Source organism: Buteo buteo, chromosome 4 (assembly GCF_964188355.1).
Source record: "Buteo buteo chromosome 4, bButBut1.hap1.1, whole genome shotgun sequence".
In the NCBI taxonomy this organism is placed as follows: Eukaryota; Metazoa; Chordata; class Aves; order Accipitriformes; family Accipitridae; genus Buteo; species Buteo buteo.
Window position 1 is genome coordinate 20522759 of NC_134174.1, and position 27481 is coordinate 20550239.

Sequence of the window (27481 nt, forward strand, 5' to 3'; positions counted from 1 at the left end):
TGCCGCCGCTCGGAACGGCGCCGCCCCCCGCGCCCGGCGCCTGCGCACCGCGCCCCGTGGCGGCCGAGCCGGGGCAGCCTGCTCAGCGCCGCGGCGGCGGCGGCGGCCGGAGACAAAGCGCCCGGCTAATGAATGGGACGGTCCCGCCCGGCCCTTCCTTTTAACTCCTTCGGGCCCGGCCGGGCGGCGGCGGCGACCTCCGGCTTCCCCTGCGGCGGCCGCCCGGAGAGGTGAGTGGCACCGTTCCGGCACCGGGAGGGGGCCGGGCAGGGCAGGGCGGTCCGGCTCGCACTCCCCCGGCCCCCGCCGCCGCCGCCGCCGCCCCCCCCCCTCCCCCGCCCCCGCCGCCGGGTTTTGCCTCAGCGGCGCCGGTGCCTGCGCGGCCGCCGGGGCCCCGCGCCCCGGGCCCGGCGGCGCCCCGTCCCGCCTGGGAGCGCCCGCAGGACAGCGCCGCCAGGCCGGGGAGGGGGCGTGCGGCGGCGGGGCGGCGCAGGAAGCCGGGGACTAGGCCCGCGGTGCTGGCTCCATTGTCTGCGAGGCCCCGGGAGGGGGCCCGGCCGGCCCGGCGGGCGGGGGTCGCCGGTCCCCGGGGGGGGGGGGGGGCTCGGCGCTGGCCCGGATCGCCCGGCAGGCTCCGTCCTCGCCCCGGGCGGGGAGGGTTGCCCGCCTCCGGCCGCGCCCCGAGCCCGCCCGGCATTGTGCGCGGCGCGGGCCGGGCCGGCGGGACCCGCCGGGGCTCCGCGCCCGCTCCCACCTGGCGGGGCCGCGGCGCCGGGAGGCCGCGGGAGCCGGGCCCGCGGAGGGAGCGGTGGCCATGTGGCCGCTGCCATCCCGAGCTAAGATGGCCCGGGCAGCCCCGGGCGCGGAGAGCCCGCCGCCCCCCGCCGCGGGCGGCCGCGGCTCGGCGCAGGGCGGGCGGCGCGGGCTGGGGCTGCGCGGGGACCGGCGGGCGGGCGGGCTCCGCCGGCACCGGGTCGCTAGCCGGGCGCCGGCGCCGAAAAGCCCAGGAGATCCTGGGAAGCGTTCCCTCCCCCCGAGAACGCGGGACACGAGGGGGGCAGGCGCCCGCCAGCGGCTTCGGCCGCGGCGTAAACACTGCATCTCTTCCTGTGTGGGGCGAAGTTCCCAGCCCCGTCCCTCTTGGGCAGAGCCGCTCAAGAGGGCTGCCTGTGGAGAAAGGGCAGGATTGAACTTTCACGTACTGCTGCTCGCGTCTTCTACTTGGGACGCGGCAATTTTGTTTAAACGTCTCTTCTGTAACTTCTAGATCTACACCGAGACAGCTGCTGGGGGTAGAGACTGGCTGCGTTACAATGCTTACTGGATTTCAGAGGGTGACTGATGCGCTTGAAGTTGCCTGCTGCACGTGCAGTCTACTAATAGTGTAAAAACATTAAGTAATGCAAGGAAAGGTAAAAGGCCTCTTTTGCGTTAACAGGGACTCTAATTGTCGTTGCTAAGTTTACTAGTGTTTGGCTTTGCAGTGTAGAAAAAAGTCCTTTTTCCCTAACCCTTTCGCCCTGGTGCTTATGTGTCAGAAGCAGTTGTGTCTTGTTTCTGGGCGGTATCTTTGAGAGATTTCAATAATTCAGCGTGAGCTGTTGTGCTGTGCCTATAATGCCAAGCAGAGAAAGTCTTTCAAGCCACCATAACATAAACATACTTCTCGGGCTTTCCTTATGTGTTGTTGTCTGTATGGCCCACTCTGTATGTGCATGTGTTTTGCTTTTCAAGAGAGTGAGTGCGGTTCTTCTAAAGGTTATCTTCAGTAATGGAACGTTTCACTTAAAGCACAGATGTGCACCCTCGGGAGGATGTTCACAGAGTACATCCTGGGGGTAAAGAAGTCTGGAAGACCTTATCCACTATCCCCGAGATACCACGCTGCTACTGGAAAGCCTATATTTGTACAAATACTGGACAGGGGCATTCTAGTTATTATTTACTACGGAGATTGGTTTTGTGGAGAAAAAAAATCTCACATCTCTTCACTGTACACTAAAAGCAGCAGAAATTCTTTTGTGGAGTCTTAGAAATTTGAATGCTGTCTGCTTGTATAAGACCAACGGGCAAGGTGCTGGAAGTTTTTATATGGTTGGGTGTTTATCTTTTGATACTTACAGTGTTGCTAGTATCTTCCAGCTTTAACAGATGTTGAGGAATTTATTCCATAGAGGTTCTCCAGAGCAAACAAATGTAAGAATTGATTGAGAATAAGTAAAATGAAATATCTAAATTAAGCATCTCAGAGAAAAGTTTTCTAAACATTTGTACTGTAGAATAACTGTAACTCTTTTACTGTTACTCTGTATAAAGCAAAATTGTGACAGGTACAGCATCCTCAATGATAATGTGAAAGGCAAAGTATATAATAGCGGAAGGCTAGACAGGTGATGAGCTTAGGGTAATGCTTACTGCCTTTCTGTTACCTTGTCTGCTACAGCCTCTCTCTCTGTTTGGTGTTTCCACCTATTCTGGCTCTTTTTAAACCTAGACTGCAAACGTTCTGAGCAAGAATTGTGTTTACAGAACAGCTAGTGTCATGGGGTCACGGGTGGTTAGTGCAGAGGGGGTCTACTTCAGTACACATAATACATCACTAAGGCTTATAACAGGTCCTTTGGAAGTACAGGAGGGCAACTGAATTTCACACATTTAAAATTGTCTGTCCACGTAAATATCCTCCTATCAAAGACTCTTAAGAACTAGGTCTTACTGAAGGAAGTCCTGGCAAACTCTTAGGTCGTAGGGAATAGTTGCTGGTTTATGTGGCCCTCGAGCGTGTTGTATCTTTTTTTTTTCCTCCCCTTTTTCTTGGAATATGTTTTCTTCTAGCTTTCCAGAACCCTGAATACGGTAACTTCTTAAGAGATTTTTTTTTTGTGGCTCTGCGAAAGTTTGACTTAAGGAATGCAGATGTTTTGAGCCATATCTTCCAACACCTTGCTGCATTTTACCACCATTCACAGAGGACTCTGTGAGAGGATTTTGCAAATGCTGTCTTTTGAGGCTTGCTTTTAATTTATAGGAGTTCTCATTTTCAAAATGAGCATATTGTACTATGGGGTTGCCACTGTAATGTACAATTTTAAAAAAATCTGCTTTATGCAAATGGGTGTGATTATACATGTATATTAGCTTAGGTTTAGCTAGGAAAAAAGTATTATTGATAGTTTAGTTGGGGATTTTGCACAGTGTAGAACATAGTGTTCAACTCATCATCATGACTGACTTTTTTTTTTTTTTCCTTAAGTAGGGACAGTCTAAGTATTTTCCTAGTATTGACATGAATTAGCGTAATTGACATAATGTTATATGTTCTAATACACACTGTCAAAAAAGGCTTCACAAAAAGGTGTTCTCTTGCATGCTGCAAACGTGCATTGTTTTCTGTACAATTTTGGCTGTTTATTTTGCATTTGCTACTGGCATCATCAATATATGTCAATTCACAACTATGGGATTGTTTAATTTCAACCAACTAGTGAAAAAGTTGAGTAGTTTCTGTGGCCTAAAGATAACTTTCAAGTGAAATCTAGAGTTTAAAGCGCACACAACAAGAACAACAACTAAAGCTTTTATTCTTTATTTTTCCCCAAAGTGGAGGAACTTCTGTCCTAAATTATGTAGTGTGATACACAGTTCAGCCATGGTACTATTGTTTTGGGTTTTGATTTTTTTTTTTTTTTTTTTTTTTTTTTTGGGTGATGAGACAGAGCATAATATGATGGTCTGTTAAAGCAACAACAGGGAAATAGCTTGATTTTTAAGGTCCTTATTTTCATTCAAGTGTCACAATTCAGAACAAATTGTGACTTTTTGATATTGAACAACATGCTGGAAAGCGAAGTATCAGTCTTTCCTATAACCTGTGTAAGACTAGTTTTCAGTGGATGTTGACATACGAAATATTACGGTATTACCATAATCTTTATTTAAGCTTGCAGCCTGTGTGCTGTGTTTAGCTATTACTGCACACTTGCCTCCCTTCCAGCTCTCAACTCTTTCCCTTCCCCCTTTGCTTTGTAGTGACATGTAAGGTTAGACAGTCCCTCTTTGAAGGTGTAGAGGGTTACTAGTTCACTGTTATAGCTGCCTGAAAGCTCGTTGGATTTTATTTTTTTTAATCATGTCTGTTAGTTTACATTCTCTAGTGTCATACAGATATATTTTTCCCTTGGTGTGGTAGAGTAATTTTTGCAGCAAGTGCTCAGATTTTCAGTACCTTTAACACAAAAGCCAGTTCTGGATTTCAGTAGTGAATAGCTTGAAAATTATGGCTGAAAATAGGCTTGGTTTAACAGCTGCGATGTATTTTAGCAATACTCTTTTGCAATTCTTCACAAAATGTATGGAAAAAGGTATTTAAAATTAATAATGTATTTGTCTCATATGACAATGATTAATGAATTTGTACCAGTTTTGCCCCAAATAGGTTCATTTAATTAGCATTTCAATAACTATGCTGCTTACCTGTTGCTGTAATTCTGTATGCTACTTTCTGAATCAGTGTTTGCCTCTAAAGAAAATAAGCTCAGATCCAGCTAAAATGACTTTTTCTTTGTTATTCTTCTCACTAAAATAAACAATCAAGAAAACCCAAACATTAATTTGAATTGAATGAAATGTTTGGCCCGGCTTGAGACTATCTTATAGTCATCTTTAACAAATAAAAGAATGGGAAAATGGGAATGAAAGGGTTGTGGGGTTTTGGTATTGTTTTTTAAAGACATCGGGGAGGATAAAGATGCATTATTTGTACTCTGTCTTGCCTGTAGTCTGGCTCTGGCACTTGCAAGGAATGTGGGAGAGCCAGGTTCGCTTCCCTGCTTTGCCTGAGGAGCTGAATCCACATCTCGGCAGAGTTCCCCAACTGCTTCTGCTGAGCACCCTTCGTTGGGTGGGTCTGTGTCTCCTTGGCTGACACCTTGCTCTTTGTATACATTATTTAAATGTTCACTGTAGTAGGGACAGCTGAAGTTTCTCATCTCAACAGTCAAATTAGCCAGCCGCACAGCTCTGGAGATGTTTTCACTTGCTTAAGAGGGAGTAGGGAAGTATTTTTAAGTGAAAATGTCAGTAAAAGAAGTAATATAATTCATTCCATAACACACAGTTAAGCCAGCAATTGGGACTTTCCGCCCTCTGAGAGGTGTTCTCCATCTCAAGAGAAAAAAAAAAAAAAAGTGTGTGTGTATATATATATCAATCACCGTCTTACTGAATAAGAGCAGTAAGCCCTGACTGGTGGGGAGAATGCTTTGCTGATTAACCCATTGATGCTTGATCCATATGAAAAGAGGACAAAGCACCATCCTGGCCACTAAGCGCTGCAGAGTCCAGTGTTTTCTGCATTCAGATTTGGAGTCAGTTTACTTACCGGATTTTCTAAGATGGCAGAAAGATTTCTTGGTTGGTTGGGGTGTTTGTTTTTTTTTTTTAGTGTACTGGGGCAGTGAAACAGCTCGGGCCTCTGCACAATGACACTCATGTCTGTATAATGGTCAGTGGGACTGAAGTTGCAAAACTCTAAAAATGTGTCCTGTGATACACTGTTTTGGTCTGTTTGTTGCTAAGTCAAAATATCTGACTTAATATGCTCCACTTGCAATCATTCCTTTCTCATACGTGGGGGATGATAATCTTGTGTTGATCCTGTCCTATTGCATGTTGATTAATACACGTGCTAGGTGCAGTGTGTAAACAGTGTGTTTAGCTCCTGGAGAGAAGGTGTAACAAGCCGCAAGATGAATCCTGTAGTGAATTGAAAGGTGTCGGCAAGCTCCTTTGAAATCTTGCATGTGGTATAGACTTGGTTTCATTCATCATGAGATGTAGTCATCCCTAAGCATAAAAAAAATGGAGCAGTGCCAAGACAAGTACAAGAATTTGACTTTTAAATCATTTTAGTACTCATTTGGGGGGAGTGGGGCATTGTCACATCCCAGGACGACTCAGGTTTGCCGATTCCCAGGTCAGGATTCAGGTGAAACGACACCAGGGATCCTTAAACTCAACTTTTATTCGCTCACCGCAAGAATTGGCGTGAAACTACGTCAGTGAATACGTGTATAACACGTGCTAACCATGCGTCCCCAAACCTATAGCACAGGCCTCGCTTATTTGGGGATCGGTTGAGGGAAGACCATAAGGAGATCCCTCCCGTTGGGTCAGGAGGTTCAGAGCAGACCCCCTTGCTTTCTAGGCCCCTCCTCAGAGAGGAGCCTGGGGGCGGCTGGATCTGCTCCTCGTCCCAGACTTGGTCAAGGGTTTATGCCTGAAGGGATGAGGTGTGGGGAGTACAGGAAAAAAAACCCCAAAACTAAACAAACCCAAGAGCAAGAGGAGAGACAGATGTCGCCGCTCCCGGGTCCAGCGTTGGTCCGGCTCCGGTGGGCTTGCGCGCGCGCGGGGCTTCAGTTGGTGCCCTTTTATCACCTGGCCCTGAACTCATTAGGCTAATGAGGTGTCGCGCGGGGTTTGTGCTTCCGGAACCTTGGGGAAAGGGGCGGGCGGGCCTGGGGAGCGTCGTTTGGGAGCGACTTCTCCCTCCCTGGCGGCGTGAGGGTGCTTTGGCCATATATGGTGAGCTGCCCCGCTCAGCCTATCGGAGCAGGGAGCTGCGCCCCCTCCGGCCCGCCCTCCGCCCCCGTAGCCAACCGGCTCCTCACCTGCGGTGGGCGGGCCCCTTGTGGGGCAGAGCGCGCCCGCCGCCGCGCTGGAGGCCTTGGCTCTTCCAGCCCCTCACAGGCATATTTTGATTTTTCTGCTGTGGAGCGCTAGAGTTGAAAATGTCTAGTTTTTCTTGAGGATTATGAGGGCTAGGGATTTTGAAAAAAAGCAAGCTAGTCATGTAAGTGCAACTCCTGGAGCTGTCGCCTAAAGAGATACTTGAACATCCCATGACTTGCCACTGTGGCAGTTAACATGACTAAAAAAATTTATTAAAAGGAATTACTTTCTTCTTTTTCTTAGATACAATCATCATCATTAAGTTTGAGTAGCAAGTTTTTAACCTCAAATGAAGCCGCCTGCGTGCAGTGGAACAGATGTGTAAGTGTGTGTGTTTGTTTTTCTTGTTTTTCTCAATAAACTAGTGGGCAGCTTCTTTGTTTTGGGTCTTGTATCATTGCTGTTGTTATTGATTTAGAGTAAGCCAATGGATAAAGGTAATGAATAATTCTGTGCCTGTGCATTGACTTGTATGGAGCTTAGTAATTTAGCAGGAGGTTTGTGTGAGTGCCTGAGACTTGAAAATTAAGTTTGGAAGCCTGGATATCTTTACAGTGTTAGACTACTAGTAACTAGTTTATGATTTGTGGGGCACCTCTTACTCTGTGGTAACAGCTGACATATATACATCCTTACCCTGCAGTCTACCTCTTAAAAAGGGGGAAGTAACTTAACTGCTACATTCATCCTATCCTCAAATTACACGCATCTTAATTCAGATTTTGATGTCCTCACTGATAAAGTAAATTTTAATATTTTCTTCCAGGGTTTTTGTCTGAAACTTTTTTTTCTTTATATATTCAGTTGGGCTGTTGACTACACATTTTTTGGAAGCCTGAGATTCCTGACTAAGATGCAATAGAAAAAAATTGTTCATATGCAGATCAGCATTTATATGTAAATTAACAATAAATGTTATTTTTGTATAGTGTTCAGAGCTTTCTGTTTATTTTTTTTTCTTATCCCCTTGCCCCAAATAAAACAGCTCAACTTTTAAGCTGCCTGTATTATTAGTTAACATGCATCTTAGCAACAGATGGACAAAATGGTTAAGATAGGTAGAATGTTGAGCTAGGAAGTCTTGGCGGGGTCATAGAATCATAGTATAGTTTGGGTTGAAAGGGAGCTTTACAGGTCATGTAGTCCAACTCCCATGCGATGGGGGACATCTTCAACTAGATCAGGTTGCTCAGAGCCCTGTCCAACCTGATCTTGAATGTTTCCAGGGATGGGGCATCTACCACCTCTCTGGCCAACCTGTTCCAGTGTTTCACCACCCTCGTTGTAAAAAATCGCTTCCTTATATCTAGTCTGAATCTACCCTCTTTTAGTTTAAAACCATTACCCCTTGTCCTATCGCAAGAGGCTGTGCTAAAAAGCCTGTCCCCATTTTTCTTATAAGCCCCCTTTCTTACAAGTACTGAAAGGCTGCTATAAGGTCTCCCTGGAGCCTTCTCTTCTCCAGGCTGAACAACGCCAACTCTCTCAGCCTTTACTCATAAAGACTCTGGCCTCTGTAGGAAAAGAAAAATAAAAACATGATTCAGTTTCATTTATTGAAGGAAAGTTTTCCTAGGTGACACATAAAAAAGGTACGGGGGATTTTGTTACATACTAAATCTGCTTGTGGATCATTCCTCATCAGAGTCTAAGCAAAAATGGAACTGCTAGTGATTTCCAAGTCCATAGCGTAGCCAAAGAGCAGGTAAGAGTAGTCGTTGCTTGCAGCGGCCTTTTGAGTCAGTTCTAGACCACTCTGAAGAAATCTGATAAAAGGGACAATGTTGCTTTTGCCAGAATATCTGGAAATTCACTTTCATGTATTTAATGCTAAATTCTTATATTTCAGGATCACTGTATGCTTTGCACGGTTTCATTACATGATGTCAAGCATTGTAGCATTTTATAGTTCTACCTAAAGTGCCTTTCTAATGTGGCTCTCAAGGTTAAAAGCCTTCAATGAAAATACCCACTTTAGTACTACCTGTCTACTGAAAATGAGTGTCTAGTCTTAGTATCTTCAAGAACTATTGTGTGAATTATAATCCCAGATGAAATAACTGTTGACTGCAAGTTTAGTTGCCTGATAGATAATAAAATCTGTAAGTAGTTAGTCTTAAAGACTATACAAGCCAATACAAGCTCCAACAGGAAAGTATATACATTTTATCAGCTGTTTTTTGTCATATTCATGTGCTTCATTGAAAGTCAAGTTGTAAACACTCTGGAATAGAGCTTAGATAATTTTGGTCAGCCTAAAAAAATGCATTTATAGAACATATTTTGAGTTCCTTGCAACAACTTTCTTTAAGTATTTTGTTAAGGTTTTATAGAACACAGTAATTTTTACATGTTTATTTTGGGAAATACGAAATGTGAAGTATATCTTTTAAGTGATCTCGTACTACTTCCTGCTGGGGTTCTTTTCCTTCATGGCATGGTAGTTGAAGACTGCCTTTGTTTTTCCTCTGTGTTTCAGCATATCAATATGCAACATGTGATGTATTCACCAGTACAGATTGCACCATGCAACGTATTATGAACAAGTTACTGCATATTAGCCCCTGGAGTGGAGTAGTGCGGCCCAGAGAGCTAGCATTTTGCAAATGTGCCTTCTGTCTATGATGCTTTCTTCATCTGTGATTAAGAAGGCACTCTTTTGGTAGAATGGGTACTTATGTAGAGCTGGAGTCTCCTGAGAACAAGGATGGGAATATTCTGCTGTCCAGATGTTATCTTGTCTTAAAATTTTGCATTTTGGTAGATCAGAAATGTTATAGGTATACACCCTTTAGTATCCACTGTAAGAATTGAAGACTTCCAGTGCATATGCTATGCAGCAGCTTTTATGTGCAGTTTAGATCGTTGAAGAAAATTAGCTCCTGATTAAAGGGATCTAGTAGTGTCAGATGTGCCATGAGGAGGTGGGAGAGGAAAGAGCAGTGTGGAAACTGCTGCTGCCTGTTTATAACTCCCACCCAACTACTGCCTCCCAGGTCTTGAGAGCTTTTCTTATTTAAGATTCGGGACCGCAAATCCTTGCTAAAACGTGGCATTGATAATGGCAATCATATAATATTTTCTATTTTTACTCTGTGGTTCCCCTTCTTTCTTCTGCATTAAAGGTGGGAACATGATATGCTAATAACTGTGGGAGCATATATACAGACGGGAAAAAAAACAACAAAAAGACAACAGGGTAGTACTTCTTACATGAGAGGTTTTCACTCGTTGCGACTTGCTTTAGTAGCCGCTGAAATAGGAAGAGTGGGTCAGCTTTCAGGGAAGCGAACAGTGTGCAGACCATGGTGTTGGCAGCATCTTTGCTTTTGACAATGGGAAACGGGAGGAATTGAGGTTCCACTCTTCTTTTCCTTTCCTACTGATTTTGTCTTCTGTGTCTTGCTGTGCTGTGGGGAGACTGTAATCCGTTTATGACAGGAAATACAATATTGCTCATGAAGAACAGGGAGATTCCTGATCCTTCTCCTTTCTCTAAATGTTTTCATTTATTTCCCTTTTCTATACCTCACAAAATATTAGGTTTATTAAAATAATTATTATGTCTTCTGTGTAATAATAGAAATCAAGCAAATGGGAACAGCAAGGGCTATCCTTTACCTGCTCTGGTACTGAAATTGTCGTGGATCCTGCTCTGAATAAAACACCTGTGTAACTTTCTTCTGTAAAACTTATTTAAATTACAGGTTGCATTACATGAATTAAAGCTCATGAACTGCACTGGTTAGAATAAGTACTACAAAAAGCTTTATTCTTAATTAAAATTCTTGTATTTTTTGTTAGCTCCTCCAGCAAAACCTTATTTCCTCAAATTAAATTTGTGTCTATGGCAGTAGGATGGCTGTCCTATAAACCATTTCTTGTGGGAGAAGAATACTGAGCTATTTGTCTGCCAGGGACAGGAGTGTCTCTTTGGATTTCCTGCTAATGCTCAATGTGGTGCTAGTGGAAACAATGTCGGCTTTCCTGGCTTGGTTGTCAGTGTCAGCTGGGTCTTTGCTGCAAAGTTTCACCTTGCCTTGAAGAAGGCAAAGAGAATATGTCCATAAAAGAGGTTAAGAGGGAGAAGGCCCCTTGTCAGGGAGGCTAGGGACAGGCTGGTTGACAAGTGAATAGGGAGATCGGTAAGCTCATTTCTTTCTCCCTTTCCCCCATTTTATGAATAGGTATGTTTGTTTTGAGAGGGACAGAGCTGAGGTAATTGTAAACTGGGATATCAGGTAAAAATGTCATATGCTACTGATGAACGTACAGTTTACTTAGAAAATACTGAATGACAAAAAATACTTGAAAGGGCAGAAGTTCACTGTTATCATGGACATGATTGATTATGCCTGCATGCGATAAGGAAGCTTGGCTTTAAAGTTACCTGGTTGTTTTTGTAGCAGTTCTTGTGCTTGTTGGCAAGATGAAACTGAGTATTTCTGAACTCTATAAAAATTATCTTGGATGGTATTGTGAATATTAATTTTCTGTTATATTTAGTATATTTAATAAAGAGATGGTCTTTTCCTTGCTTCAAGTAAAATCTAGCCGGATTTCCTCATATTATTGCATGAGGAAGAAAAAAAGATACCTGGTACAGAGAAGAAACAGATTTCTTTGGAGAATCATTTGCAATTGAGTGTATTTTCTGACTTGAAATAAAGTTTTGTGACAAAAGAATGATTAAGCTTAGCTGTAAAAAATCCCTACGAAGTATTCAAACTACGGTTTATCCTTTTGAAAATATTTTTTGTCTTTTCAGGGACTACGAACTGCATTTTCTTCCTAACCTGCCTTTGTGTGTACAAGCATTCCAGGATACAAATGTATCATACAAGCATAGTGCTCTGTCATATTACACATACATGAATACAATATGTGTAAATAATGGAAAACCTCTCCATAGCACAAGTGAAGCTATCTGAGGACATGTAACTAACTGGCATCAATATGAACACAGAATTGGATTAATGGGTAGCTATAAAGGGTTTTTAAAACAGACCTCTTCAGACCTTATCTGGTTAGTGTCAGAATAGACACTAACATATGATAGTCTTAGCAGTTCAACAGATATTGTTCAATTTTTTTTATTTTAGAAAAATTATAGTTCAAACAGTTTAATATAATATTACATTCTGTAAAGGACCCTGCTAACATTTTGTAAGGTTTTTCTTCACTTTATACTTACATGTATGTTTTCAGCAAGAGTTCCAACAAGACTTACTGTATGCTCCTAACCACTTTTTCATTCATCATCCTGCCTATTTAGGTTTGTAACCCTCAGCTTTCTCCTTTACAGGTGTCTTATTTTTAACTGTTTGAAATTATCCTTAAATTGCTTAAGGTTTCACTCTTACTGAGTTTAAAGATAGACATCTTAAAAAAAAAAAAAAAAAAAAGTGTGTTTTCTACTATATTGCAAGCTAGGAAGGTGGACTAGTCAGGAGAAGAATCTCCTGTTCTAATCTTTTTGCATTTATTTTGTCACCTGTGGACTGCACAGAGGAGGAAGAGACGAGTGTAATGGGCTAAGCAGAGGAATTGATCACATGGGGAAAAGTATCAGAGGAGCCTTGCTTTGAATTTTCTGATGCTTTTCTGAAAGCAGGATGCTGTTCTCTAGCAACATGGAGTAAATGCTTTGTCTTTTGTCTTTCATTCTTTTGGAACTTAGCAGGTGGTACTGTGTCTTTGGTTGTGTGTTGTTTCCCATTCCATGATAATACTGCTGCATCTTCCCTGCTCTGTTCTTATTTTTATCATCTTCTCCATTTTACCCTCATGTTGTGTTACTGTAACCTTCATTAATCTCCCCTCCTCTCAGCCTCAAATTGTACCACATGAGATACTAAAAGCAGTTTTGTCCTGCACTAAAAATGCTCTAAGTTGAACAATATATGCTTCAGCTGTTTAAAAAAAAATCTAAATAGTTTTCTTAAGAAAACCACCTTATCTCTTGTAACATTAAGAATTGCCCCATTTTATTAGCGTATGTCAAAATTTGCAAGTGATAAAAATATCAAAATAAGAGTATAATCTGTAGCTTTCACTTGGAGCAACATTGAACTGATGCGTAAGATTTAGGAAAATCCTGCTTAAAGTTTTAATGAAATTATTGCATAAAACACCAGCATTTTAACAAATGAGGGGCAGATCTGACATTTGGTAGGTATGAACAATAGCAGAGAAACATATCTTGGAAGTATTGCTTCAGTAGTATCATACCAGATAATGAGAAAGAACACTTCAACACTTAAGAGACAGTTTGGATCCTAGACAAATGTTGACATAATTTACTTACCGTGACAGATCCGCTTTTTATAAGTGATCTCTTGGTAAAAGCTGGGACAGAAATGATTAACATGTGTACAGCCTGCTTTTTTTTCCTCCTTTCTTATAGTGTGCTGCTATGGGAAGTTAGCAAAGGACGTGTGAAGGAAGATTGCCCCATTTGAGATCTGATGGTATTTTTAGTGCACTAAGAAAAAAAAAATAGCAACTATTAAAGGCTTATCAGGTGGTTGTAGGTGTGAGTAGTGTTACTATTTGTGGTGATACATAGTATTATATATGGTGGTACATACAACACTGATACTAATTTTTTATATAAAACTTGGGAGTGACATTGTTTTGGCTGAAGTGATTTTTTTATTGTTGTTTTAGTTTTGCATTTTTATTTTAACATGAATGCTGTTTGAAATCCATGTGGAATGGAGATTTCTGTGCTATGGGCTTTATAGTGTTTAACAGTACTGCTTAAACCTAGGTGGTGGAGGATGATGCTTCAAATATATATATGTGTTTAATAAATTGTCAAATAAATGATGAAGACAGATTTGTCCAGAAATAAGCTTGAGTTTTGACTTTCTACCCTATATCAGATGCTTGCTTTATTCTTAAACATGCTGAGCACTCGGCCTGTATCATTGAGGTCTGATGAAACATTTGGGTACTGAGCATATTTAGCAAATCCGGTTGGGCGCTAAACAGGGATGCCAGAACTAAATGTCAGCCAGATGTGAATAATAAGTATGCTAACACAAACATCCTTATTTATATCAGACTTCAAAAATAATGAATATGAAATGTATAATATTTAAAAAACATTATCTCAATCTTTTTAAGAAGTTTTATGGTTGAGGATATACTGGTGTAAGAACTGAATTAAGAACCAGATCCTGTTTTTTTAAAAAAAATAATTTTTAAAATGAAATCATACTTCATTTCTGCTTTGTGTATATTTCAAAGTGCCTTTTTTTTTTTTTTTAAATGATGCTAATCTGGAAATCATACCGTTTCTCTTCAGTTCTGCCATTGTCATGAATTCTTTTCACTCCTTTTATACATCAGTGGAAGAGGCAGTGTAGTTTTGTGCAGGGGGAGCTGGTGTGCTCACTTTCTTCCATGCACGGTGATGCAGATGATTTGAGGTTTGAGATGGAGATATTTGTACAAAGCTGGGGCTTTTAGTTCTTGAACCTTTCCTGGTTTCAGGGAATATCTGAAAATGATCAGTAAGCAGAGTCCCATAGAGTTTTTGATGTTTACAGCAGCAAGAGAAGAAAACAGATGTACAAAATAAACCAGCTTTTAAAAGAGTAAGAGACTAAGTTTGAGGAGTTGGTGTTTGTGCAATGTTAGGTGTTTTCTGTGTGCTGGTTAGATTTTAACTCGACACTGTCCCTTCAGCAATAGTCTAAGACTAAAACTGTTGCTTCTGAGTTGTGCTGTTGATTGTTATCTTCTTGCATTATTGTTAATTTAGTGGTGGTGGTGAAAATAGAAGACAGAGAGAAGAGTCCAGAGACCACTAAACCAAAGAAATATTAACTTGGCACTAGCAGGTCTATTTTACTGCTTAATATAAAGTAGTCCATGTTCACAGTAAAACTATTTGATGTTTCTGGAGATGGGAGGCAAGAAAGGGGGGAATATTTATATTTACCTGGTAGTGTTTTTGACTTTTCAGTCTCTACTTTAGCTAAATTCCTGCATATTTAATTAGGTTTGAGTACCCAGTGTCTAATGATGATAGTTATGGCTATAATACTCAGCTCTCCACACCTTGGTTTTTCTCTGTCTGGAATGACTGATTTAGGCCCCAGCTTGCACCAAGCACTGAGTTTTTCAGCAACGTGAAGAGGCATGAATGATCTTTATACTTGGATAAATCGGAGGTCTCTGTGTCATGTCCTGACAAGTAGCATGAGCACACTGGGGAGCTCACATACCTTTCTTGGAGGGCTCTCATTCTACCTGCCTTGTCTCCCAAGCCTCTGAGCACGTACCTTTGTCCCATTGCTTTCCAAAGCATGTTTTCGTTTCCTTCCTTATGCGTTACTCTGGACATGTTATTTTCTCTTTGTAATTTTTCCCAGCTTCTCTTCAGGGATGAGGGAGTTGAGGGCATCAGCTGCCCTGGCAGGATGCTGCCCTGTTTCTTCCAGCAGCTGAAGCCCAGCAGTCGCAGTATCCTCAGGAGCTGCCTGGTTCCTGCCTCCCAGCCTGTTACAGCTCCTGCCCGTGGTGTCCTGCTTGGCTGGCCACACATCCGTGAAATGCTCCAGCCTTAGAGGGAATAATCCCCCTCCCTTTCCCCCCCCCCCTTCCCAACACCAGCCCTAGTCTGAGAGCTGAATCAGTCTTTTCTTGTTTACATATACAAACATATAAAACTGTACATGAATGTTCCCTATGTGTAAACTAGGATTTTTCTAAATGTTTGTCTCACTCCAAAATGGAACTTTAAAAATAATTATAAAAGCTTTTTTTCATTCTGCAAGTTTTTCAGGAGTACTTGGGGAGCCTTCAGGAGAGTGAGACCTTGATGGATAAGCCAGGTAGTAAGATGACCCTGTAAAACTCATGGCAGAATAGATGGAATAAAAACAAAAGATGAAAGATAAAATATTACAGCCCTCCTAATTGGGAGGGAGTCACGGAGGGAGAAGTTCAGACTTCTGCAAGACCAGTAGCTTGTGACAGAACAAGAGCTAAACCTAGATATTAGTTCTCAGCCAATGTTAAAAAATGTTGTACTTTTGTTACTTCCATATATCACTTTTTTTAACATATAAGTAGGAAAAAAAGCATAGTACATAGTTGAAATTTTAAATAAAAATACTTCCAGTTTCTAACACCAGGGGTTTTCTATCTAGTAAAAGAGAGCACTTATACAAGTAATAGTTTCTATCTTTTTTTTTTTCTTTCCTTTTTCTGTATATGCCTTTTTGGTTTTTTTTTAATTGACTTAGATATGATTTTGGTTATGATGTTTCCCCTTCCATTAACAAAGGCTTCTCAGATTTTTTTTTTGTTTGTTACATATTTTAAGTAGACAGATTCCTATAAACTTCAACTTTTTCATTTAAGATGAATAAAAATGTTTAATGTTACTTGTCCTAACTGTTATATTCTGTTCCAGTAGTCAGGGTGAAGACTATTCCTGTCCACAAGGAGCAATGTACAGTATTGGTGGTGCTGTTTCCACACTTTACTCTTTCGTGTCCAGATGGAGCATTTGGGGTTGTGGGCATGAGAGGTTATTTTGCAAGTTGGAGGGAATACCTTTGTAAAACCACAACAGTTATCGTTTAATGTAAGATCTGCCTTTTGGGTGACTGGAGAAGTAATGGAATAGTAAAGGTGGCTTTACCTTCCTTTTTTCTTCTCTCCCAACAGTCCTCTGCAGATCATACCTCCCATGAGGTCTAAACCAGCTTGTTTCTTTTAAGCCTACTTTCTGTACTTTGATGCCAATTACACTGTTGTATCCACTAGTTCATGCTTGTACTTCTGTGTGGATCCCTGTGAGCTTCAGTGAGACTTGAGGATAGGACCCACCTTGCTTCAGAGTGTGACTAACATGCTAATTTTGCAGTCTCTTCTAATACCACATTTTAATTGCTCAGTATCTTGCAGACTTCTGCAGCTCTTAATGGGTGAGCTATCACTCATATTTTGTCATAGGAAATTCCTGTAGAAAAAATGTTACTGTTCAAAGCAGTAAGGTTCATCTGGCCTATAAATTTATAAAAATGTTCTGCTTATGTGTTACAAGTTTTTGGATGTGTTTTGTTTTCAGTTTTTTTGGAGGTGTGGGTTTTTGTGGGTTTTTTTGTTTGTTTGTTTATTTTTTTTAGCAAATATTACTTAATTAGCACAATACTTGCCATTGAAGTAGAAGCTAATAATAATTTCTTAAAATGTCTCCTCCTTATTGCTTGTATTCTTGCTTTTAGGGATTTTTTTTTTACTCGATGTTCTTAATGATGCCTGTACGTTTCCAAAAATATAGAAGATCAGCACTATTTATTCCAAAACTGACATTCATTTGTGAAAATTGTTATTTAATGTGCTTTTATGTACCTTCTATGCTCAAAATCTGTCACTGCGTTTGATTTTTTTTTCAAACTAGTACAATAGTTTTGCTTTCACTTTGTCTCCACATTTTGCATGTTTCTTGAAACAACTCCTCTTGCATTTTGCATGCGTGTGTGTTTGTCTGTATTTACACTATATGTACTTGTATAATAATAATTTGAAGTTTTTGTTTTAAATTACTTTCTCTAGACCATTATTTGCGCTAGGATTCTGCAACATAATCAAGTCCATGATTACTGTCTGACTACTCAATATAAAATTGTTTAAAGCTTGCAGGCCACTATCTGCCTTACAAACAAATAATCTGCTCATGGTTCAGTGTTCTTGCATACTTTTCATACTTCTGTGTCTGTTAATCCCAAGACACCAGAGTTTCTTTTTTTTTTACCCTCTTCCTTCAGCAGTGATTTCTTCTGGCCATGGCAGTCTGCTGTGGCACTCTTTGGATCAGTGACATTCTCCTGACATTTCTTGTCAACCACCATACGCTTTCAGTAATCCCATTTTGAATGGAAAATCCTATAAAATGTTTGTGCAAGCTTCTTGCCACAGCAAACCACTGACTGTCTACAGCTGCTCAGGAGCTAACAGTCTAGAGTAGTACATTTGAGTAGATAATTGTTCTCTAGTTCCATTTACTTTCTTTGAAGATTTTTGTTGCAAGGTGACTCTTAATTCTCTTTGTTTTGCAGCTTGTCTGTATCTAATTGAGGAGATTTCAAAGGCATAAATCATTTTAATTTTGAGCTGACAGCCTGTAGCCTTTTGTACCTTTAAAAACATTTTCCTTCTCCTTGAATAGCCTGTTTGTTTAGCAGTAGTCCTTAACTTAAAGTAGCTTGTGTCCAAGGGTAACTAAGCTATGTAAAGGTGGTCATAATGAAATTCATACTTTGTTCTAGGTTACTATAACATTTAAAAATAGGATAGAGTGTTTTGTTTGTTTTTAAAACAGATTGACTCTTCCACAGAGCTGGCATGGTAGGGGGAGAGGAAAAACATACCTACCTTTCTAACCCTGAGCATTTTGGGGACTGTATTCTAAAGAAAATTGTATTGGACCCTCCAGGGTGTTTGAAGGGAGGGAGCTTGACTTAATTTTACAGTATGATGTAGTAACACTCAAAGCAATAGAGATCTTCCTTAGATGTTTGAAAGAAAATGGAAGAAAAATACATGCAAAATCCTCTAAGGGGCATCCAACTTTGGGGATTTCCCAGGAAGTGATCAAGCAGCCCTGACGAGTCTCCTCTAAGAATCTCAGCTATTCTGCATTCCTAGAAGGCAGCAACAATGCCCAGAAAAATATGTACTATGTAGCCAGAGACCTGTAACAGCCATAAAGTGGCCAAGATATAATTAATGTTTTCTTGTCTTAAACTCAGCCATAAGTACACTAATATAGTGTAGCTGGCCACAGTATATAAGTGCTTTGTAACACTGCTAATAGCATAACTCTCCTAACAGCGTGAAAGCATTTTATATCACAGCTAAGCATAAGTATAGAAGTAATACATAGCTGCAAAGGGAGACCTATGTTTAATTGCACAAACAGGGGACAGAAAAACATATGAATCAACAATTCAAGTAGTAAAATCTGCAAGCAAAAACGAAGTATACAGAATAAGCAAGAAAGACTTGCGGTGGAACAAGAACAGTTTCTGATCCTAAACAAAAGAAGGTAAATAATGTCAGGAGCAGATGAGATTGCTTCCCACACCCTTTTTTGGTGGAAGAGATTATAAGCATTAAAAACACCCATCAACAGCAAGGAGAAATAGGGAAGAAAGAAGTCTACCACTGCCGTTCCTGCTTCAGAGTCCAAACAGCAGTCTCATCTTTTCGCCTCAACTTCAGCAACTAAGACCATCAAGGACCATAGCCATCAGTATTTAACTACATGGCATCAGCTCAGTGGTATTGTGTACTCAAAACTAATTTAGGATAAGATGGTTAGGGCCTAACTGTTTGAATATGTGGTGATAATGGCTGATAATGATTTAGTATTTAACCATTGGTAATGTGTATTGTTAACGAATGTCAATCTAGTTAAGTTTGGTTGTGAAGTTTGCAACTGGTCTCATTTATCAGGTTTCCAGGTCTTCCCATCACAGCTACCTTATGCTTAGCTGTGTTAAGCAGTAACTGCTTATCAAGACAGGGACAAGCGAAGCATCTCCATGGATTTTTCTGTTCAAAGCCTAGAATTGTTTTGGCATAGTTAAGAAATTACAAGAATTGCAGGCTAGAGGTGTGTACACCTTCATCAGAACTTGATGCCAATGGATGCATGTGTGTATTTTGTGCGAATCTAGCTAGGAATCTGTAATGTGCTTACTGTAACTTGGCACTTGCATGCATAATTTATGTTCTGTAAGCTCTGCATGGAGTCACTTGCTTGTGAGCCTTTCTATTGTGATCCTAAGTCACAACAGTTTATTATATATTCTTGCTTTTACTGTTTGAAGTACAGGCTTCAAAGTCACAGATTAGATCAAAATAAAGATTTAAAAAAATCCTCTTAGATTAATTTCTATTTAAAATGTTGACTATCTTATGCTCTCTCTTGTCCCAGATGCACATGATTCTATGTCCTCAATATGTGTGTGATCACTGACTTGTGTTTCATTTAGTTTTATACTGAGTGATGTAAATTTAGTCTTTGCTGCCAGAGTTGTTCTTAGATGTGATTTCACAACCTGTGGAAAGTACTGTGTAATGTGTTAAATTTCTTCTAGAAATTTAGGGTTTTTCTTTTTCTTCAAGTCTCTCCCTTCATTAGAACTGACATTGTGCATGCTCAACCCTCATATCTTTTGGTGTCCAAAAACATTTTTATTTTTTTTTTCTGAGAAGGAGAGAGAAAGGCAGAGCACAAATACTAAAGCTTTCATAGAAAGAAAACCAGTTACTGCCTTCCTCTTTGCAAGTTCTGACTGCTCTATCTCCCTTTTCTTAAAATAGCTGCAATAAGCTGATTGCCCCTGCTTTTCCCTGCCCCTTCCCCTGCACTGGAAAAGAAAGTAAGTTTTCACCACGATAGGCTTTCCAGAAATCTGAAATCAACAGAAAATAAGTGTTATTGACGTCTCTTGTAAACAGGCCTCAGAGAAATATTAATTAAAATAGGTTACAAAGCTAATATGACATTGGTCTTTGTACGGGGCAGGGGAAATGGCTGCGTGAGTACAACCTAGCCTTTTTTTGTGTGTCTTGTAGCTATGGCTAATTTCACCTTTTGTCTGCTGAAATCCTTCTTGTGTTTGAGTAACACCTGAAAATTGTGTGAGAAGTTTCTAAAATAACTGCTTCAAATTTGTGTTTTGTTTTCAGCTGGGGAGAGGGAGTCCCATAAAATCCTGTTTGCACAAATCAGAGTGCATAGCATAGCATCACCTGTGTGGTCAAAAAAATGTTTGTTATCTTGAATGACAAGTACCAATAACTACAGGAATGACACAAGAGAATAAATGAGTAAGGGTTTGGCAAAATTTAGAATTCTGATAGAACTGTAGTAAAAAATAATTAAAAAAAAAAAAAAGTGGCTGACAAATGCAGACAGCTTCTTCTGGTTTGTGTGGGGCCAGTGGGGGGTTCTGGTTTTTGAGCCTTTTGTTGCCCAGTGATTTTTATGCAGCTATACATCAAAAACCTACTCTTTGTACTGGAATTGTTGGTGGGGGAAATCTTTACCCATGAGAGAAATATGCTATCTCGGTGTAAATGGGCTTTCTAGTATAACCCTCGGATATGTGAGGAACTTGAGCTGGCAGTGCTGCAATAGGCAGCAGCGTATGCAACCGTATGTATCTTTGCTTCTGAGTGATGTTATGCTTTTGGGTGATCTCAGTGTATATATGGCATTTGCATAGCTCATTTCAGTTTTTAATTGTGGAACTCTAAAAGTAGCTTGTTTCTATAGTATGGTGTTGTCTGGGAGTGTTAGGGCATGAATATAACCATGTGAAACTGTGGTCAGAGAAAGAGAGATTAGTATGACAACACTGGACACCCTTACAGAGGTTTCTTGTAAAATGTTGTATTTTTAAACACTGTTGTCAGTAATGAAGGGCTCACAGGTACAGGAGTGTAACTTAACATTTGTTTTTAAGTACATATTTCTGTGCTAACATGATTAAATTTGTCTTATATATCTGTAGATATAGACACATACATAGTAATGTTTGTATATATATGTGTGTATGTATGATTATGTAGTGGTTGAATTAGGATGTAGGGTAAGGCACACGTATGTCCAAGCAAATACAAAAGTGATGCCTGGACACTAGATTTTGTCAAAGCTGAACCAGAGCTGCATGTATAGACATGTATTTGCCCACAATAAATGTATTGAGTAAATGTTGAGGTTTTTTCTTTTATTAAATAGTACACTGAATTGTTTTTGTCTCAAAGGAGAAAAAAAAAAAGACAGAACCTTAAGTGCGTGTTTTCAGTTCACCTTTACTGTAGTTATTTAAAGTGTGTTAGTCAACTTTGTCTTCTGTTTTTTTTATTTCTAGATGGTGCAAAAGAATCACAGTTGCCCAATCAAGATGAACAGAATGGCTTCCTTCAACAAGAAAATAGAACATTCATTTTTTAGAAATATGTCTACAACATGAAACATTTAACAGTAGCTGTCTTTGAGAACATTCATCTATGACCTGAAATGTCCTGATCCTGGGGAAAAAATGAGATTCCATTAATTAAGTCTATAATTTTTAAATGCATTTTTATGACTAATCATATTTGCTTAGGCACAACACAGATACAGAATTCGTAAACCAGAGGTTATTTTAACACATACGCACATTTGTGTTTGTGCATTCAGTATACAAGATAAATCATTTTAATCAAATTTTAAATAATCTTTTAAATTATCTATATTTATTAATAAATGAAGACTTGGCAAGAAGAATTTGTCATCCATGGACAAGAGTAAAGCAGGTTACCCCAGTATGGATGGTAATTTTGTATTGGGTAAAATCAATAACTTAAAAGTAGAGCAAGAGGAAGACAGCATTAACTGCACTCTAGAAAGAATGGATATAAAGACAGAACAGGATGATTTCAAACATGTGGACAGCAGTGATGAACAGGAAGACAAAGAAAAGAACTTCATTACCAATAACGCTGGAAAATATTTATCTACAGAAAATGAAGATGATTATGGATCTCTTTTTCCTCAGTATAGTAGTACGCTGTATGATGTAGCAATGGAAGCTGTGACGCAAAGCCTCCTTTCTAGCAGAAACATAAGCTCCAGAAAAAAGTCGCCTGCTTGGAACCATTTTTTTATATCTCCTAGAGATAGTACTAAAGCAATATGTATGTACTGTATGAAAGAATTTAGCAGGGGTAAAAATGAAAAGGACCTGAGTACAAGTTGTCTCATGAGACATGTGAGGAGAGCCCATCCCACTGTACTAATTCAAGAAAATGGAAGTATGCCAGGTATATCCTCCTTTTCTTCACCTACGTTATTACTGCCACCTCAGTCTGCAGATGTTGGAGATCTGAGTTCTATGTTATCCCCCATAAAACTGGTCAAGAAAATGGCTTCGAAAATACCGTCTCCAGATCGGATAATTGAGGAATCTGTTTCTATTGTTTCTTCTGAAGAAATATCAGATCTCTCAGTTTCTGAAAAGTGCAGCAAAGAAGAAGTCATGGTTGGGTCATCTCCACAGCTACCCAACAACCAGTATGATGACACTGTAGAGAATGTAGCAGAAAAAAATGTTGTAATTCCAAAGAGCACATCAGGTTCCAGAAGGAGATCTGCTGTCTGGAAACACTTTTATTTGTCACCTCTAGATAATTCTAAAGCTGTTTGCATCCACTGCATGAATGAATTCAGTAGAGGAAAAAATGGGAAAGACCTGGGAACGAGTTGTTTAATAAGACACATGTGGAGAGCCCATCGATCCATTGTCCTGCAAGAGAATGGGGGTGGTACCAGCATACCACCTCTCTATACTGCACCTCCAACTCTGTTGCCTTCTTTACTACCCTCAGATAGCGATCTGAATTCTATGTCATCCTCTCCTGGAAAACTAATGAAAGAATCAACTTCTGTTTCTTCTTCTCCAGACAGAATCTCTGAGGACATCCATACTAATCTCTCTTCTGGAGATGCTCTAGTTGAAGACTCAATGCTGTCATCTTCTGATGATATAGGTGAAGTCTCCTTTGTTTCATCTCCTGAGAAACAGTGTGAGGGATTAGGTCCACTAATATTTGAACCTGCTGCTGTATTTCAGCAAAATAAAAGAACTATGAAAAGGCTTAAATCAGAAGTTTGGCACCACTTTTCACTGTCACCTGCAGACAGTCTAAAAGCAGTATGTAGATACTGCAGTTGTATGATAAGTCGTGGTAAGAAAGGAGATGTGGGCACAAGCTGCTTGATGAGACATCTATATAGACGCCATCCCGACGTAATAGGAAACCAAAAGAGCTTTCTTGATGTGAGTTTGGCAAATTCTCCTTACGCCACTTTGGCTTCTGCAGAATGTTCATCCTCAAAGTTGACTGACTTGCCTACAATGGTTACACATGATAATCAAATTATATTTCCTGTTAATAGTAAGAAGACCTCAAAACTGTGGAATCACTTTTCAATTTGTTCTGCAGATTCAACAAAAGTAGTATGTATGCACTGTGGACGTACAATAAGTAGGGGGAAAAAGCCAACAAATCTAGGCACGAGTTGCCTTCTAAGACATTTGCAGCGGTTTCATAACAATGTGTTGAAAACTGATGTCCCAGAGACCGTATTACCCTCATCTACGGATAATCACATGCCACTGAGCACAGAATTACTAGGATCTTCAAATTTTGATGAAACCAATGACAAGTTTTGTGACTCTCACCCAGTTGCCAAAAAAATCACAAGTCTTGTAGCCGAAATGATTGCACTTGACCTTCAGCCATATTCTTTTGTAGACAACATTGGCTTTAACAGGCTGCTTGAATATTTGCAACCTCAGTATTCTCTACCTTCTCCATCTTACTTTTCTAGGACAGCAATTCCAGATATGTATGATAATGTAAAACAAATAATTATTTCACATCTTAAAGAGGCAGAAAGTGGAGTGATCCATTTTACGTCCGGAATATGGATGAGCAACCAAACACGAGAATATCTCACCCTGACAGCTCACTGGGTAACATTTGAATCTTCATTTCGACCACAGTGTGAGGATTACCATTGTTCAGCACTATTAAATGTATCACAGATTGATTGCGACTACAATGGAATCAGTATTCAAAAGCAGTTAGAGTACTGGTGGGAAACATGGATTACTTCCATTGGCCTTCAGATTGGGATTACTGTTACTGATAATCAGAGTATAGAGAAAACTTTAAATGAAGGTGATCATTCAAGTGTACAATGTTTTAGTCATACTGTTAATATCATTGTAAATGAGGCTATCAAAAGCCAGAGAATGGTTCAGAATTTGCTTAGTATTGCAAGAAAGATCTGTGAACGCGTCCATCGGTCAGCAAAAGCAAAAGAGAAGTTAGCTGAGTTGCAAAAAGAGTATGAGTTGCCTCAGCATCAGCTAATACAAGATGTTCCATCAAAGTGGAATACATCATTTCATATGCTTGAACGTCTTATTGAACAGAAAAGAGCAATTGATGAAATGTCAATAGAGTGCAGCTTTCGGGAGCTAATAAGTTGTGATCAGTGGGAAGTCATGCAGTCGGTGTGTCATGCTCTCAAACCATTTGAAGCTGCGAGTAGGGAGATGAGTACACACATGTCTACTCTAAGCCAAGTGATTCCAATGATTCATATACTTAACAGGAAAATAGAAATGCTATTTGAGGAAACAATGGGCATAGATACTATGCTGAAATCTTTAAAAGAAGCTATGGTGAGTAGATTGTCCTCCACACTTCATGATCCAAGGTACATTTTTGCTACACTTCTGGATCCCCGGTATAAAACATCCTTATTTACAGAAGAGGAGGCTGAACAATATAAACAAGACTTAATCAGGGAGCTGGAAATAATGAGTTCTACCTCAGATGATGATAAACCTGTTTCCAATGGATGTGATATAGGTTCACCATCTACAAATTCATATGGGGAAGATAATCTTTGGTCACTCATGGGTGACATGAAGAAAACAAAAGATCTGAAAGAGAGAGCAAAGTTACCAGAGGAAATGGTGCTTTCTTACTTGGAGGAAGAAGTGCTTGAGCATAACTGTGATCCTCTCACTTACTGGAACTTTAAGAAGTCATCTTGGCCAGTACTGTCAAAGTTGGCCGTCAGGTTCTTGGGTTGTCCACCAAGCATTGTTCCTTCAGAGAGATTGTTCAATACATCCAATGAAAGCAACAACTTTAGTCAGTCAAGGTTAATGATTGAACACTTTGAAAAGCTTATCTTTTTGAAAGTGAATCTTCCTTTAATATACTTCCAGTATTGAAACTAATGAACAAACTGCTAGACTAAATCTATTGTTGCTCACTGGATAACTATAACTTGGATTTTTAAATTGCTCCAATAGGGGCCATGTATGACATCTAATCAGTGACTATAATTCCAAATTTTAGTTTCATTTTTTTCAGCTTTCAATATGTCTACATGTGCCTTATTCATAGTACTTCAGGCCAGATATTGTATATATGTTTTTTAAAAGTTCACACTAGAGATAGCCTGTCTTGTCAAATTATACAAAATTATGTAGGTTTTAATCCATAATTGTAAATGAACTTTAAAAAAGCTCAGTCATTTGTTTTAATAGAATGGCAAAAAAAAAAAAAGATGTAAACAGTTCTATTCTGTAGTTTTTTATTCAATTATTATGTAAAAACCATAAACCAGGTACTGTATTTTAGTTGAACATTGCTTTAATTGCAACAAAACAGTTTTTGTAGTTGTCAAAAGAAAGCTGTACATGAAAGATGGGGTTCAAACCATCTTTTTATCATGTGGTGGTTTTAACTGCAAGCCCTAAAGTACTTAAAGGATTAGGAAGAGTTACTGAGGAAGATGTGTTTACAGGAGACTATTGACTTAGTATCTGAAAATAAATCTTAAATTTGAGATGATACGGAATGTCAGTTACACAGCAATCGGTAGTAAAACTTCCCATTCTGGGTTCTCCTGTTCAGGTTTTACATTTTAACTGAACTACAGAAATATTCTGGGTATTTATAAAAGCTCTTGGAAGTCTTATCAAAGTTTGTGAATTAATGCTTGTTATTTAATGCCATGTACAAAAAAAGGCAAGAAACTTACCATGAAGACTCTAATGTCATTCTAAAGCTTTTTCTAATCTTTAGTGCATCGAAACTATAAGGTTCCCTATTGTAAAAATTGAGCCCTTACTCCTAATGTAATTTCAGTTGTGTAGAACAGCCTGTCTTAAAGCTCCTAGTACAGAAATAACTGATCTTCTGATTTTCAGTAATAGCCTTACGGATATGGTGCACTGCTTAGAATTTTATGTAGTAGGGTTGATTCTTAACTGTTGGTGTCCATCAGGCAAATGGGATATAGAGCCCTGAAAACTTCAAATAAGATGGAAAAAAATAGCCAGCATTTTAATTTGAAAGGAATGTTCTCCATGGTTTAACTCTAGAAAGATTAATCTTCTCATTTCAGTTTTCATTGAATACTTTTTGGGAAACAAGTCATCATTTGCCTATGACCTTTTAGAAAAGTTGTAGCTTTGTTAAAATACTGTACCTATGCCTAATCTAATTTTGCATTTACTATGTTTTAGTGTATTTATAAATGGTGAACTCAGTTTCTGAAATTAAACATTTTATTTGCAATTTTCTAGTGGTAGTCGACACTGCCTTTTCTTTTCAGATGGATTTAAGACAACCATTGAATAAAAATTAATTGATACAGTTGTAATCATAAGTATACCACAGAATATGCTATGTGAAAAGATTGGTCTTCCACTTAGCTCTTTGGACTTAAGCCTGGATTCTGGTTCTTTTCATTTCACTCAAGCTATTCAACCTCAGGAAAATTTGTTGAATTCTTTCCCGGGTGGCTTTGGTTTCCATGTGACTTTTCTCTAAATGTTTTATGGTTTCAGGTATTTCAATTGTTATTCCATCAGTTATGTTTACACCTGTACTATATTTAAGTAAATTATTATATAGCATACTTTGGAAAAACTAATACTGCATTTTGTCTGCAGTATTTTAAAAGGTAACTTTTCATTCTATCAACAGTCAGCATTTCTTTGTTCTTCTAGGGTTAAATGAGAACAGTGTGTTTTTTCTGCAGTAATAAAACCATTTGTTCTAGTTTATGTATAGTTGGAACTAGGTGAGTTTGAAGCAGCTTATTGGGAAACATGTTTAAATGGTTACTGGTTAA

At 39.7% G+C, this 27481-nt stretch overlaps 1 protein-coding gene across 3 annotated transcripts; it reads left to right on the plus strand.

Moving 5' to 3' along the window:
- Window positions 1–56: 56 nt before the first annotated feature.
- On the plus strand, window positions 57–26926 carry ZBED4 (zinc finger BED-type containing 4). Of its 3 annotated transcripts, XM_075024936.1 has the most exons (4): window positions 57–230; window positions 1268–1412; window positions 6976–7053; window positions 21642–26926. In XM_075024936.1, exon 4 carries the CDS (start codon window positions 22050–22052, stop codon window positions 25566–25568), a length of 3519 nt encoding a protein of 1172 aa, XP_074881037.1. In that variant the 5' UTR covers window positions 57–230; window positions 1268–1412; window positions 6976–7053; window positions 21642–22049; the 3' UTR covers window positions 25569–26926. The 3 variants fall into 3 exon arrangements, with proteins under 3 accessions (XP_074881037.1, XP_074881036.1, XP_074881038.1); XM_075024935.1 differs by lacking the exon at window positions 1268–1412; XM_075024937.1 differs by lacking the exons at window positions 1268–1412; window positions 6976–7053.
- Window positions 26927–27481: the final 555 nt, after the last annotated feature.

Coding starts and splice junctions, on each gene's coding strand:
- ZBED4 (XM_075024936.1), top strand. CDS start 22,050: ATGGACAAGAGTAAAGCAGGTTACCCCAGTATGGATGGTAATTTTGTA.